General features: G+C 40.1%; 1 protein-coding gene across 1 annotated transcript in view; it reads left to right on the top strand.

The window, feature by feature from the left end:
* fndc7b (fibronectin type III domain containing 7b) overlaps positions 1 to 15,652 on the top strand; it is a 64,694-nt gene that overhangs the window by 26,192 nt on the left and 22,850 nt on the right. Inside the window, exons 21-34 of the mRNA XM_015046365.1 lie at positions 436 to 702; positions 1,928 to 2,191; positions 3,222 to 3,479; positions 5,292 to 5,555; positions 6,205 to 6,465; positions 7,211 to 7,471; positions 8,518 to 8,781; positions 9,826 to 10,086; positions 10,180 to 10,440; positions 11,541 to 11,801; positions 12,450 to 12,719; positions 13,495 to 13,758; positions 13,835 to 14,095; positions 14,737 to 15,000. Of these exons, the coding sequence (XP_014901851.1) occupies positions 436 to 702; positions 1,928 to 2,191; positions 3,222 to 3,479; positions 5,292 to 5,555; positions 6,205 to 6,465; positions 7,211 to 7,471; positions 8,518 to 8,781; positions 9,826 to 10,086; positions 10,180 to 10,440; positions 11,541 to 11,801; positions 12,450 to 12,719; positions 13,495 to 13,758; positions 13,835 to 14,095; positions 14,737 to 15,000 (3,681 nt within the window). The remainder of the gene's footprint in view (positions 1 to 435; positions 703 to 1,927; positions 2,192 to 3,221; positions 3,480 to 5,291; positions 5,556 to 6,204; positions 6,466 to 7,210; positions 7,472 to 8,517; positions 8,782 to 9,825; positions 10,087 to 10,179; positions 10,441 to 11,540; positions 11,802 to 12,449; positions 12,720 to 13,494; positions 13,759 to 13,834; positions 14,096 to 14,736; positions 15,001 to 15,652) is intronic.

The raw sequence follows: 15,652 nt of genomic DNA, 5'->3' as shown, positions 1-15,652 counted from the left end.
TCATGAATTTTATTTGTTTAACACATTTCAGCAACAAGGCAGTTCACATTGCTTCACATCATAAAAACAAAAGTCATAAGAACAACTTAGAAACCAGGAACAAACATCACATCGAGTTCCATCATCAAAATCATCAACACGTATGAAATATGTTGATAAATGTTTCATTTTTTATGGTTCAAAAGCAACTCTAAACAGGTGAGCCTTGATTTAAAGGAACTCAGTGTTTCAGCTGTTTTGCAGTTTTCTGGAAGTTTGTTCCAGATTTGTTCTCCAATCAAGTTCCTGTATCTTTCTGAAAAGTTTCTTGTAAATTGGTTTAGTCTTATTTCAAGTGCAATAAGATATTTGCAGTAGAAAATAGACAAACTACGTCGTCAGATTTTGTGTTTTTGCAGCATAGCAAAGTAATATTTCATAAAATCTCTCCCTCAGGCTCCTGTCCTCCTACAAACATCCGAGCGTCTTTGCAGTGCGCTGGCAACGTGGGTCACGTGACCTGGGACGCTGCGCTGCGAGCCGAGAAGTATTACGTCACGACCGTGCCCTCCGTCCTGGACCGACACGTCCACAGCTGCTCCACCGACGGAACCAACTGTTCGCTCACGGACCTGCACTGCGGCGAGACGGTCGCCATCACCGTGGCAACCATAGAGCGAGGCTGCCGGAGCGAACCCAGTGACCCGCTCATGTTCAAAACAGGTCAGACACACAAACTGTGGTCGTTGTTTAGCAATAAGTCAACCGTTTTGGTTCCTTTCACATTAAAAAGAACATTTCACATCGGACAATCTCTGTTCACCGAATTAAACAGTACTACATTGTTTTATTTTTGTTTTTTTGAAAAATAAATGATTTCAGGTAAAATATTTATTTTGAAAGCTACACAAACCTGTTGGAAGGCAAAATGCAAAAAATAAAAATAGTGCAGAGTTAAACAAAGAAAAGAGTGAGGAAAATATGTTTACTTATAAAAAAAGGACATTTGAAAATAGACAGAGTGTTAGGATCTGTGTAGTTTCTGTCTGTCTAGTCCTGTTTTCCCCTGAGTCTGTCTCGATTGATCCCAGCTGTGTGTCGTTCCTGTGATTACCCTCCCAGTGTATTTAGTCCCACCTGTTGTCAGTGTTCTTTGTCGGATCGTCGTCGTGTCTCACGTCTGTGTTCTGTTCCTGTGCTACCAGTGATTTTCTGTTCCTCCTGGTTTTTGTCATTAAATCATTTCTTATCATGACTACCTGGGATTCCCGGCGTCTCTCTCACCATCACCAACAACCACAGTTCATGACACAGAGACACAATATTGTAGCTGGAGAATATAATTTATGAATAATAAAAAAATATTATGCTAAAAAACAAATGAATTCAAAATGTGCAAAAAATTAGAAAAATTAAATTGTGAATAAACTTTTATCAAATAAGTAGAAAATTTAAGTAATTAAATAAGAAAAGGAAACTATAGAAATGGTAAGATTATGAATAAATTGGAAAATTAAATAATAGTTATAATATTAAACTTATACTGTTGAAAATGATAAATATTAATTTATACTGTACTGCATTATCACTTAAGTTGGGAAAGTTCTGCTTGTTTTATTTTTTGATGCAACATTTGACACATTAATTACTTTATGAAGTATTTATTCTAATTTTAACGCCAATTTTACATGCTCTGTCCTCCATATACTTTTTGCTCATAGCGATATGTAAATGCTTTAAATTACATGTTTATAGGTGCAAATTAGTTATGTATTTCTAAATAGCAATAGAAATAATTGATTATTTTCTTTCTAAATAGAAATGAGATGATGTTCTGCATTTTTTTATGAATTCTGTGGTTCAATGAAGTCGAAATTAAATATTACTTTATGTGAACTTTTACTACACAACAAATAGAATAACATATATTTTTCCGTCTTGTTTACAGTGATCTGCCCGCCCAGCGCTGTGGCGGCTGTGACAACCTGCAGCAGCAGTGACATCACCGTTAGCTGGGCCCTGAGTCCGGAAACCGGAGCTCAGTACTTCATCTACGCCCAGAAAGACGGCGGGTCGGCCGCCAACTACTCGTCGTCTCAGCCGTTCCGCGTGATCAGCGGGCTGCGCTGCGGCGAGATGTACAGGTTCAAGGTCGCCGCAGTGAACTCTGAGTGCAGCAGCATCTTCAGCGAGCAAATCGAAGCTGAAACGGGTACATACCAGCTGCAGTCAAATACTTTTGATTAAATAAAAGATTTTCATGATGGAATACGAAGGACAAACACCATTTTACAGGTGGCTTGTGTTGACCTGAGATTAGCAAATTAGCTCTAGACTCTACAAACTTTCTTAAAGCTGCAGTTTGTAACTTTTATGATAAAAAATATTCCTTAAAAAATATCTCTTTTCTCAACCAGTCAGAGCCAGGAGGCGGGTCTTAGCGCTGTCAATCGCACTCCATGCGGTTGACAGCTTAAGGGAGAATAATGTTTAAATGTACACTGCAAAAACAGAAAAGTATTTTTGGTCTAGTTTCTAGTTTGAATGTCTTAGTGCACTTGAAATAAGATGTAAAAAACTTTTCTTCAAGATATAAGAGCTTATTTTAAGTAAATAATAATAATAATAATAATTGATTAAAAAAAATGTAATTCCACTGGCAGATTATCTCACTTATAACAAGACATTTTCTCATTAATCAATAAAATGTTATTTGTATAGCACATTTCAGCAGCAAGGCATTTCAGAATGCTTTATATCATTAAGCACAAGAACACAACATTGGATCAACAATCAAAAACATTAAATTTCTTGCCGAGTCGAAGTTCTGCCCTTATGGGTACCTCCTCCAAAAAAAAAAGAAGTGAAATAATCCGCCACTGTAACTAGAAAATGACCATCAATATTAAACACTTGGTGACTTAAATCAAGCGAATATATCTTGCTAAAAAGTTACTTATAAGTTAGTTTTATTCTTATTTCAAGTGCACTAAGTTGTTTGGAATGGAAACTAGACCAGAAATACTTGGTAAGACTGCATTTTCTTTGCAGTATAATTGGAAATAATATTTAAATATAACTACAATATTACTGGAATTTTATATTATTTTCTATTTTCATTTAAGGCTGAATATATATTCTTCTTGTGCTAGACTTCCAATCAAATTTCATGATCTATAGTTGTCAAATTAAAGTTTTATCCCCTTTTCAGTGCAGTTTTTTTTTATTATTCTTGTTTTCAGCTCCTTGCCCTCCCACCAACCTGACTGTAGAAACTGAATGCAGCACCAATCTGGCGACTCTGAGCTGGGCTCCCAGCAGATACGCCGTTTCCTACACCGCCACCTACACCGGTACGCACGGTCACGTGGTTTCCTGCTCTACCAACACAACCAGCTGCTCCGTAAAGGTGGACTGTGGACACCAGTACTCCGCCGTTGTGGTCGCCTCCACTGTAACCTGCAACAGCAGCCAATCAACTGCTTTGACCTTTGACTCAGGTAAGTGAAAACCTGTGTTTGTTTGTGTTTTTTAATCTGCTCTGACAGATTTACGATTAATTGTAGATTAATGCTTCATTAGATTAATATTAGTTGTAATCGATTATCTAATAGCATCCGAGTAGTCTTTTAGTGTTGTAGTTTGGCCTCCATCCAGTAGAGGGCGCCGCTGGTCATCCTTAAGCAGAGCTGTTGATACAGACATACAAGATGGCGGCGCTATGTAGGAACGGCAGGAAAGAGAAGCCACTCAGACGGAACCCGGTTTAGCAAGAAAATGCACTTTATCTGGTTCTGTTTAGAAATAAACAATCGACAAACCGTTGAACAAAATCAAGCGACTCTATTTTTAATAGCTCTCATTTTTCAACCAAAAATAACTAATGTTCCAAGGTGAGAAAGTCTGCACTCCTCACTGACAGTAATTTCAACCTCTGTTAATTGGGGATTTAGTATTTAACATATTTCAGTTATTTCATATTTTATGTCTTATTCAGCAACCTGATGCATTCCTGTTTTGTTGTATTTTACAAATATGTCTTAAGTTTAATTATGCGAATTTATTTAGCCCTTTCAGTGTGGTAGTTTGGCGGTCGACCAGCAGAGGGCGCCATTGCTCATCCTTAATCGGATCCGTTGATACAAGAATTAAAGATGGCGGCGAGATATAAGGACTTCAGGAAAAACTTTATCCGGTCCGGTTTTAAAATATAATCACTTTTCAAGCTGCTGAAGTTTTACCTTAATTCAGTCGAGCAGCGTTAACTTCTCTAAAAATTGCTGATGTGCTATGAAGGTGATAAAGTCTGAACATCTCTGACCTGACAGTAATTTTTATGAGCATCTCTGTTCAAGAGGGATTCACATAAATTAATCTTTTCATCTTTTAATTTTTCATTCAACAACCTAACATGTTCCTGTTTTGTTATGTTATATAAATATGTAAGTGTAATATTGTGAGAATTAACAATTATGTTTATATAATTAGTGTTTTGCACAGCTGATGCAAAAAAGTGTTTGGTTTTAAACTCGGCTTATGAAAAATGAAGCCCAGTTTCCATCTTGATGCAATTGAAAACTCAGTTTTTTAAGAACAATCAACATTATTTTTACTCATTAATCTACACATTGCATTCCTAGTCTGCTCGTCTCAGAATAATTTGATAAATTAATTTAGAAGCACAGTTGGTTAGTAACTAGTTACATTTACTCAGTTACATTTACTTAAATTCACTTTTTGGAGTATTTTTACTGCGCTGTACTTTTTACTTCTACTTCAGTAATTTTATTATGTAAGTATTATTAAGTATTTTTTCTCTTCAGTGAAATTTCTGGATTTTCTACCCACTGAATGAAAAGCAAACACATTTTAACCAAAATCCACCAGACAGACACACACCTGCAGTTTCTGTTAAAGTTTCATCAGTTTTTATTGAAAGAAACTGATTTGGATAAATTTTATTTTGCCTGATTTTATTTATTTTGTTACTTATATGAATTATTGTCATTTTGATAATTAAGGCACCTAAATTTCCACTTAACTTCATATTTTGGTCGTCTGATGATGTAAATATGAAATGATTGATAATTTGATCAGTTACTCAGTACTTGAGTAGATTTTTTTTACCAAATACTTTTTTACTCTTATTTGAGTAATTTCTTGGATGGACACTTTTTACTAGAGTAAAAACAAGTTGAAATATTGCTACCTTGAGTATAGTTTTTGGGAACTCTGCCCTCCTCTGCTCATTGATTGATTGATTGATTGATTGATTGATTGATTGGTTGATAACCAGCCTCTTCCTCCATCAGCTCCGTGTCTGCCTGACCAGGTGGAAGCAGAGCTCGACTGCACGGCCAACTCCTTCTCGGTGCAGTGGAGAGGAACCCTCGGTGACGTTGACATGTACACGGCCATCGCCATCGGCAGCGACAACACGCGTGCGAGTTGCGACTCCGCCAGCACTCAGTGCACCATCCAGAGCCTGAAATGTGGCGTCCTGTACAGCATCGCCGTCACCACGGCCTCCATCGACTGCGGGACCATCGATGGCTCAGACTACCAGATTTACTCAGGTAAAGAAAACCAAAGCAGATTCAGCTCCACCTTCTGCTAAAACATAAGGGATTTATCCAATCACATGGATAATCTAGCAGAGGGCTACAACTACTGATTATTTTAGTAATTGATTATTTAGATGATTAATGATTAATTGGGTAGACGAAAGGAACATTCTGCAAATTTTCATTTAATGTCTTAATCCTTTTTGAAATACTTCCTTTTTTAAACGACAACGTAACCATTTTATTTCCAAAAATGCAATAGTAGCGTACCTTAAGTATAAGCTTGATCATTTGTAGATTTTTAAATATATCTCCAGATGTGAGTGGTTCTGTGTTGAGGTCATGAATTTATATAATTAATTACACAGTAAAACACAAAATATTACCAAGTCTTTTTGGTCTAATTTCTAGAGCAAATATCTTAGTACACATGAAATAAGACTAAACTAACTTACATGTAACTTTACAGAAAACCACAGGAGCTTATTTTAAGTCAGTAATTCCTTAAATTAGATTTTAAAAATGGCACCAGTTTCTCTAGCAGATTATTTCACTTCTGGCATTTTTCCTGTGTTATAAGTGAAATAATCTGCCTGTGGAACCTGGCATATATCTGTCATAACATCTCTTTTATTAACGTTTTCTTGATCTTTTGCTCCAGCTCCCTGCAAACCAGACAACGTCTCAGTGAACCTGGACTGCAGCACCGCCGTGGCGATGGTCGCCTGGGAGAACACGGGTCCAGATCAGCGTCAGGTGGTGACCGCCGTGGACAGCAGAGGACAGACCAGCTTCTGCAACTCTAGCAGCTCCAACTGCACCTTCCACCAGCTGCAGTGTGGGAATAAATACACCATCGACGTCGTCGGCTACACCAACTCCTGCAGCAGCGAACCCGCTGCTGCTAAGGAGCTCAGCACCGGTAAGAGCTAAGCAGCTCAACAAACTGAGAAACAGTTGGTCATAATTTATGTTAACTACGACAAATGTGCAATAACAGAGTTTCTACAGGTTTCATCAAGTCAAATTTAAGACTTTTAAGACCATTATGATTAAAATTTAGGACCTATATCACAACAAAGCATAGAAATATGTTGAGAAGGGTTTCTTAAAGCGGACGTTTTTAAAGAGCAAATACTGATTGGCTGGTTCCAATTCTTAAATATTTTTATTTGTTTTGAACTACTTCAGTAAGTTTCACATGATTCCAGCAGCTAATGCTAACTAGCTGCTAATGCTAGCTAGACTCAAACATTTTCTTGGTATAAAAGTCCCAAAAGAACAAACTAACAAAGAGTAAATGAGATTATCCCAGTAACAAATTTTGCTGAACGATAAAAGTTATTGAGATAATCAATAATTTGTTGTTTTGAGACCATTTTCAAGTCGTACGATGACGACTTGAAAAAAGGAAAAAAAAAGACAAATACATCATGCAGATAGAAATTATTGGGCTCTTTTAAAATGATCATGCAGTTGATTTATTACTTATAGTGACAAAACTTACAATTTCTTTAATGAATTGAGGTCATTTCAAGGCCTTTATTTTAGACATTTAAAACATTTTAACTCTTTAACTGTCCGTGCATTGACTTTATTTCAAACCAATCCTTAGAGACTACAATTGTCCTTGAACAATTTCAAATGAATCTCTGTTCTCTTAAAAGCTCCCTGCATCCCCACCCACGTCAAAGCGAGCGTGGACTGCGAAAGCGGCATCACGGCCGTGACGTGGGACGAGGCGCTGGGCGCCACTTCGTACGTCGTCTACGCCTGGGGAAGCCTCGGCCATGAAGCCCAGTGCAAGAGCGAGAACATCAACTGCAACTTCGTCAACCTGGAGTGTGGGCAGGACTACAACGTCACAGTGGTGGCTCAGCATGACACCTGCGTCAGTGCGCCGAGTGAAGCCATCACCCTCAGCTCACGTAAGATGGACAAGAGTTCATGAAAAATGACAAAATCAACCTCAAACATGAAAAGCAAAGCTTTCATATTCAGTTCAAACAGGAGTAGGAAGAATCCAATTGTTATGAAGTAACAATTGGATTGGAACAATTGGAACAATTAGATATACATGCTGGTCTAAAATGTAGAGTCCTAATCAATCATACAATCAATCAATCAAGTATATTTGTGTAGCTCATGTCAGCAACAAGGCAGGTCAGGCTGCTTTACATCATAAAAGTACACACAGTGAACCATTAAGAAGACCAGTAAATGTTGCCACTGTTACACACCAAATATGTCGGCCATTGTTTCATTTGTTATGATTGGAAAGCGACTCTAAGCAGCTGGGTTTGTAGAGTGGATGCACCGATCGCAGATTTTTCACCGATCTTTAAGAAGCCAGACCTGCCAATTCTGATTTTGGCCAATACCTTTTTTTTTTTTTTGTCTGAAATGTTGATAAATGTAGCAAGAAACTCGCTGAGTTGGCAACATTTGTTAACTGCAAACATACAGAGATGACCTGGTGGGCCGGTCTGCCAGTCAAACCTCTCTAACAGCAGAGCAGAAGAGGACAGAGGCTGATTTCTAGATAAGATCGGCTTCACATGTAAATATCACCCCACCACCGATCTCCCAAAATGAAAGAAATTGGCGCAGAAAACCCTGATTTAAAGGAACTGAGTGTTTCAGCTGTTTTGCAGTTTTCCAGAGGTTTGTTCCAGATTTGTGGTGCATAGAAGCTGAATGCTGCTATGGTGCTATGCTATGTGCTCCATCTTCCTGGTTTTAGTCAGAACACCGGCAGCAGCGTTCTGCATCAGCTGTTATGGATTTTTACACATTTATTTTATGCTTCATGTCACAATTTCTACATTTTTAAAAAATGCAGTTAATTCAGACCATACAGTCATGTTTGGAAAGACAATGTTTTCCTTCTCTATATAAACCAGCTGATGTTCTTTGATTTATCATTTGGTAAAACCAACGTAAAACATTTTCTTTTGCATCCTCCTTTGTTTAGGTCCGTGTCCCCACAGCGCCTTGCACACGTCGCTGGACTGCAACACCAATGCAGTCTCTGTGTCTTGGACTCCTGGCAACGGCATCCTCCACTACGTCGCCTCGGCCGATCCTTTTAACATGGCGGAAGAGAAAAGCTGCTCGACCAACGGCTCGTCCTGCAACATCACGTCTCTGCGCTGCGGCGAGAGCTACAGGGTCAGCGTCAGCGGCCAGGGGCAGACCTGCCCCAGTCCGTCCCAGTACTGGAACACAATAAACACAGGTAGGCCTGGAACTTTAGCAGTGAGTTATTCTGATGATTAATCGGATAAAACGCTGGCACTCTACGGATTTTTCATCTAACCATTTAAGCCTTTTTTATACAATAAATTCATTGAAATATACAAATAAATAAGGAAAGAAACATTTTATTGCCTAAGAATTTGAACCAGGTGAAGCTAAAACTATCCCACAAGTTTTGGATAAAACATATTTACAAACAAATTAGTTTTAAATGTACTGTATGTATATGTTTTTTTACAGCTTTGACTTAGTTTCTGCTCTGAATATTTTGTTTTTCCAGTAAATGGCATTTTGACTCTGTATACTCCAGTTACCAATTAATCGATCACTAAGTTGGTTGAGGATTATTTCAATAATCGGGATTGATCTGATTAATCGTTCCAGCCCTAAATACAGGTGGGGTTTTTTTTCCAACCCTTGGATTGGAAAAAAAGCTGCTGCAAAAAAGCTGCTGCTGGCCACACCCCCCAACTCAGTGTTTACACTCACACCTGAAAATGGCTGCCAGCAGGTCAGCAATTATACAACTGTAAATCTTTGAAAAACAGAAGTACTGCTGCACAACTAACAAGAATGCAGCAAGTGGTTTATGAATGTTAAGTCAACAACAAAACGCTTGTCTTCTCCAGCAGTCATTGTACAGCGCATACAGCAGTAAAACCAGCTGCCCAAACGTGACACAGCTCTAACTGGGTTGCTAGGTAACAGGTGGAACTCGGCCGGGGTTGCTAGGTGACCTTTGTCATCTTACATTCCAGAGGTTTTTACATTTTCCAGAAACCAACAAACATGAACTTATTGCTAAAAAACAATTGGATGGTTTTCTTTAAGCATTTTTGCTGCTTTTGAAGCAGTAGAAACCCAAGTGGAAGTACAAAAATGTGCAAAAAAGGGAATTTTGCATAAAAGTTCCTCTTTAGAGTGTCATTTAATTTAAAAATTAATTTGTTTTTTTACAAAACTATGCTTTCCCTGTGGCACCTGCTGTGATGGTGTATAAAAATGATCCCTTTCCCTGCACCAGCTCCGTGTCCTCCCACCAACCTCGTGGTCAGCTCTTCCTGTACATCCAACAACATCTCGGTGTCGTGGCAAGACTCGCAGGGTTCCACGTCCTACATGGCCGTGGCTGAAAATGAAAATGGTCGCCAGTGGTCATGCAACACAAGCAGCAGCACCTGCCAAATACCTGAACTGCTGTGTGGACAGAAGTACGACGTTTATGTCGTCGGTATCGATTCAACCTGCTTTGGAGCCAAGAGTGAAATAAAAACGATTCGCACTGGTGAATATGAATAATTACCCTGTTTTCTGCAAAAAACTGCTAAACCTGCTGGGTGATTGGGCCTTCAGATAACTCTTTGTGCCTCCTCTGTAGCTCCATGCGTTCCAGAGAACATTCAGACACATCTCGACTGTCCGTCTGGACTCCTCAACGTGACCTGGGAATCCACAGGCTACTTTATACGCTTCCAGGCTTCCGTAGCGAGCGGCGAGGGTCACGTCAACATCTGCACCACGGGAAATAATTACTGCCTGGTGCAAAATATGGAGTGTGGGACGACGTACGATGTGACGGTGACGGCCCAGGATGAGGCCTGCAACAGCTCCCACAGCCCTGCAAAGCAAGTCAAAACAGGTGGGCCAGCTACAGAAAGGAACAGAATGAGATCAAAATATAACACAACACAAGTCGACAGACTCACTGGCTACAGTTCTAATTATAACAATCAAAACCAAACAATGCAGCAATTTTTTTATACAAAACCAAATTGAAGGGGCATTGTTATGCAAAATTTAATTCTTTAGCCAAAAAAGGGAAAAAAAAAAAGACTTTCTTAATCCCCTTATCAAAAATAAGCCTGGAAAGTTGCCTTGATTCTTTTGTGCATGTTTGAGAAATCCTTCAGTCTCCATGGCAACCATTCAGCTGTGAAAAACGCCTGTGTGGACCGAGCCACGCCTTCGATTCACAGCTCCGCCTCTCAGCTGCAGCTTCCAAGTTTCACAACTCCCCCACTCAGCTCCTTCAGACTAGCCAGCAGCAATTAGTAAACATTTGGTGGATCTGATCTCATTATAGGAGCCACTTCTCTTAATTTCACTCAGTGGAAAATTACATAAGGAGATGGTTTATAAATGTTTATTTTAAAAATGTATAACCAACAGTTTAATCACAAAATGTTTAACCAATCAGAGTGACTGCTGCACAATGGCTCATCTGACAGGGTCGTCACATAATCAGTGGCAATGATTTATTTCAGCATGACAGTATAATAATAGCTTGCATAGCAGAAGATAAAAAAGAAATATAAAGAATATTTTATATTTTATAAAGTAAAAAAAAATTTGCTATGCTGACATTTTTCCCTTATTGTCCAATATTTTTATTTTTTATTCTGTTTATATTTTATATTCTATGTTTGTGAGTCTAATTCCTGTTATTTACTGTCTCTCCATAATTTCCCTATTATGGGACAATAAAGGATATTTCTGTTAATTTTTGATTCATTGTTGAAGTAAAAGTGTGAAAGTAAGGGGCACCGGCCCCAGTTTGCCCCCCATTTAGCAACACCCATGCTCAGAACTTTTATAAGAAATTTTCTGCTTCTTAAAAAAAGGCTCCTGTTTTGCTTTTTCAGTACATTTTATGACTTTTCCCAATGGATTTCTTGAAATAACTAATACTCTTTACTATTTTCTCAGTTAATCATGATTTTCTTTACTTCCTCCACCCAGCTCCCTGCCCACCGTCGTCCTTCCATCCTCGTGTGGACTGCAGCAGCGGCGTTGTCTCCGTCACCTGGAACAGCAGCGTCTCTGGAGTCGTGTACACCGTCTCTGCGGTTGATGAGGAAGGTCGCGCTCATAACTGCAGTGGCACAAACAGCGGCTGTAACATTCACACCCTGCAGTGTGGGACCGAATACAACGTCTCCATCACGCCGTCCAGGGATGCGTGTGTGGGCCAGGACAGCGCCACCGCGCTGATATCCACAGGTCCAGAGAAACATGTTTTACTTTCTATTAAACTCTGACTTACCTAAAAAATAGGAAAAGCCAGTTTTAAGTTGCTAAAATCATCTTAATTAGTAAGACAAACCTTTTAAGTGTAATCTGCATTTCAACAGAATAAAATATTATCTAGTAAAAGCAGAAATTGTGAAAAAGAACCAGTCCAAGCATTGAACTCTGGGAATGCCATGATTAATTTAAATGAATTCCTTCATTTTTTTATTTATTTTATTTTAAGATAAAGAGAAATAAATGCAGAGTGAAAAGAAACTGGTCCAATCACTGAACCCTGGGGAACCCCAGGAGTAACGTCTGTTTTCCTTTTTTTCTTTTCATGTTTGGATGGCACCTGTTGATAAAGATTCAGAAGTTTTATATTGAAAGAAATTGATTAGGAAAAGTGTTTCTTTGGTCTGATTTTGCTATTATTATTTTTTTCTCCAAAATTTCCACTTAACTTTATATCTTGGTCCAGCTGATGGGGTAATTTTTAAATATTAAATGATTGATAACGTGATCAATTACTCAGGACAGCACTTGAGTTTTTTTTACTCTTACTTGAGTAAAACTATGTTGAACTAGAGCTACTCTTAGTTTGACTCATTTTCTGATCCTGCTTCTCGTTTCTTTCAGTTCCCTGCGTGCCTCAGCTGTCGGATGTGGAGATCGACTGCCTGACAAACTCAGCCTGGGTGATGTTCGACGAGTCTGACGGCGCCGAAGGATACGTCATCGTCACAACAAACAGCCAGGGCGCCATCCAGACGTTTGAGTGCAACGCCACGTCGGACGGGATGTGCGCTCTGCCGACGCTAGCCTGCAGCCAGAACCTCACCTTCACCTTGAAGGCCCAGAACGAAGAGTGCATCAGCGCCGCCAGCAACGCCGTCACCACAGAAACAGGTCAACAGGAAAAGACAAAGAAACTTAATGTTACAGGATTAGAACTGAAACAGACAGCAAGTAACGTTGAACTATGAATAGTTACGATATGTAGATAGCATTATGCAATAAGCAATTAATCAATGACACTGCAAAAACATAAAATCTCACCACGTATCTTTTTCCAGTTTCTAGTGCCAATATGTTGGTAGACTTGAAATAAGACAAAACTAAGGAGCTTGTTTTAGGTTAATAATTCCTTATTATTCATAAAAATTATCCTAATTCCACTGGCAATTTATTGAACAAGTCATTTTTCTCATAATCTGCCAGTGAAACTAAAATAATCTGAATCAGTATTAACCAATTATTGACTTAAAAGTTGCTGGAAAGTTACTTGTAACTTAATTTTGTCCTGTTTCAAGTAAACTGAGGTATTTCCACTAGAAACTAGACCAAACAGATTTTGTGTTTGCAGTGCAGTTTGAACAAAATGGGTTTTTTTTAATTAAAGATGTTATTTGCCATGTTATGGCCTACAACATCATGAACAGTGCTGATATTCACTAAGACTGAAGAATCTGGCTGTACAGCAAATACTGCATAAATGCATACAAATGGAAAATTTAGTGGAAGGAAAAAGTGAGAAACCTTGACCAGGTTTTGACTACATGTTGTACAATTTATTGACAAAACCTTCAGTATACTGACATGCAGTGCCTGCATGTTTTTTGTCCTGTGAAAGCTTTTGGTTAATTACGTGAGTGTAAAAGTTAAATTTCTTCTCCTTCTGCAGCGCCGTGTCCTCCTCAGGGCATAACGGAAACCGTAAACTGTGATGATGGAACCCTGTCAATCAGCTGGTCAGCTGTTCCCGGGGCGGTAACGTACACGGCCACGCTTGAAGAGCTGAACGGCGGCACGCCGAGCTGCTGCACATCGTCTTCTGCCGGGTGCGACATCGGAGACCTGCCATGCGGGGAGATGTACATCCTGCATGTGACAGCCGAGGGCCGGACCTGCAACAGCTCTGAGAGTGACGGGATCGTCACAAGGACAGGTGTCCGTCCTGAAATGCACTGGAAGCATTTTGTGTTCTGCAAGGAAAGCTTCATTTCTGATTTCCCTGTTCTCAGTGGCGTGCGTCCCGGAGAACCTCAAAGCCAACCTGATCTGCAGCAGCAATGTGGCGTCCATGTCGTGGAGCTACAGCCGCGGCGGGCAGCTCTACACCGTGAGGGCGGTGGGCGCCGGCGGACACCTGTCCGAGTGCCGGTCGCCTGATAACCAGTGCGATCTGACGGACCTGCAGTGTGGAGAGCTTTACAACGCTACCGTGACCGGCGAGGACGTACGCTGCCGCAGCAAACCCAGCGACAGCGTGACGATCAAGACTGGTATGGCCTCAGAGTCTGAATCCACTCAACTGTGGTTTAAACATGAAGAAGGAAGGATATAAAATTTTCTGATGTATTTGAAGTGTGTGTGTCGCTTATGATGCACCGTCATCCTGAATAATGCACGCCTCGTGGGATCAGTGCTGTGGAAATCACCGTATTCTGCTGTGTCATGGCCGCCATGACACTTTTCTGTTTGATTCATAATTACAAACTGTCAGGGATTGAAACTGATTGAATCAGCAAAGGTATGAGCTCAATGTTTGCTTTCTGAATCCACTCAAACATGGATTTAAACATAAAGTACTGAATTAATTTGGCTTTATAGTAACTTTTATAAATAAATATTTAGCTGCCGTTTACAATAATACAATAATGACGTTGTTTTTTCCTTTTGATTGACCTGGTTTTAAGCCACTTATTATTCCTAAACGCAATCCTTCGGTAAGCTTACATAGATCTGACGTCACGGCAAATAAACGGTCCCTTACATGCGTGGACCATTAGGGGGCGCCCACGGACCAACAGTGTGAGAAGGACTGGGGTAGCGCTGTGGTTCTATGCTCTAATAGTTCAATGTTTTATGTCTTTTGAGTGTCATCAGCCTTCCTAACCTCTGAAATGTCATGTTTCTCCAACAGTACCATGCACTCCTGAGAATACGTCCACTGTGATGGACTGTGAGGCCAACTCTCTCATCGTCTCCTGGTCTGAGAGCGCAGGCGCCGACTCCTACATCGCCACGCTGCAGGACAGCTACGGCCGGAGCACAACCTGCCAGGGGACAACCGAGGGGTCGTGTGGTGTGAGCGGAGTCGGCTGCGGCCAGATCTACCACGTGTCTGTGGTCTCCTCTGACGGATACTGCAACAGCCCGCCCACAGACGTGCTGGACACTCCCTCAGGTAGGAGAGGAGCTACAAATAAAACACAAAGTACTAAATCTGATCCCCTACAGGGTTTTAAAGGTGACCCGTTATTCTTCCTTTCACGGGTTAGGATAGGTTTATAGGCGAAACAAAAACATGTTCACTGCTTTTTTTTCTCTCTTAGTTAATGAGAGCTCCTTCCAGGGCTCTGTCACTTTAAGACTGCTTTCCCACTAGCCCTGCTTAGTCCGCTTTAACTGAACTCTAGTCCATTTGCCTGTAAGGTCCCGTTTGTTTGGTGAGGTGTGAATGCGAAACCAAACTCTGATTTGGACCAATAAAGATAACTCTGGTCCGCCTAGTGCAGGGCATTCTGGGTAAATACAATCAAAGCAATTGCTTGAGTCCAGCGCTAACAGGAGAAATGGCTCGTGGTTTTTACCAAAGACAAAACAGAAATCCTACAGCCGCTAAAATCTGATGCTTCTCCATTTTATTTACATTTTGTGAAGAAGGAAGTTGCATTCAGTGTCTTCTGAGGTTTCTGTGTCATTTCCTTCAGTAGTTCTTGGTGCAGCGCCCCCTCAGGCGAGGAGGGGAACAGGTTTTTCCATTGGGTTTGGTTCATTTGACACAATGCTGTGTGAAAGAGAACCACAGCAGCTGAAAATGTAACAAATGTTTCAGT

Source organism: Poecilia latipinna, unplaced genomic scaffold (assembly GCF_001443285.1).
Source record: "Poecilia latipinna isolate Pla-1442-1.1 unplaced genomic scaffold, P_latipinna-1.0 Scaffold776, whole genome shotgun sequence".
Classification (NCBI taxonomy): Eukaryota; Metazoa; Chordata; class Actinopteri; order Cyprinodontiformes; family Poeciliidae; genus Poecilia; species Poecilia latipinna.
Note: the sequence above shows the minus strand (reverse complement) of the source record. Positions and strands in the feature narration are given on the sequence as shown.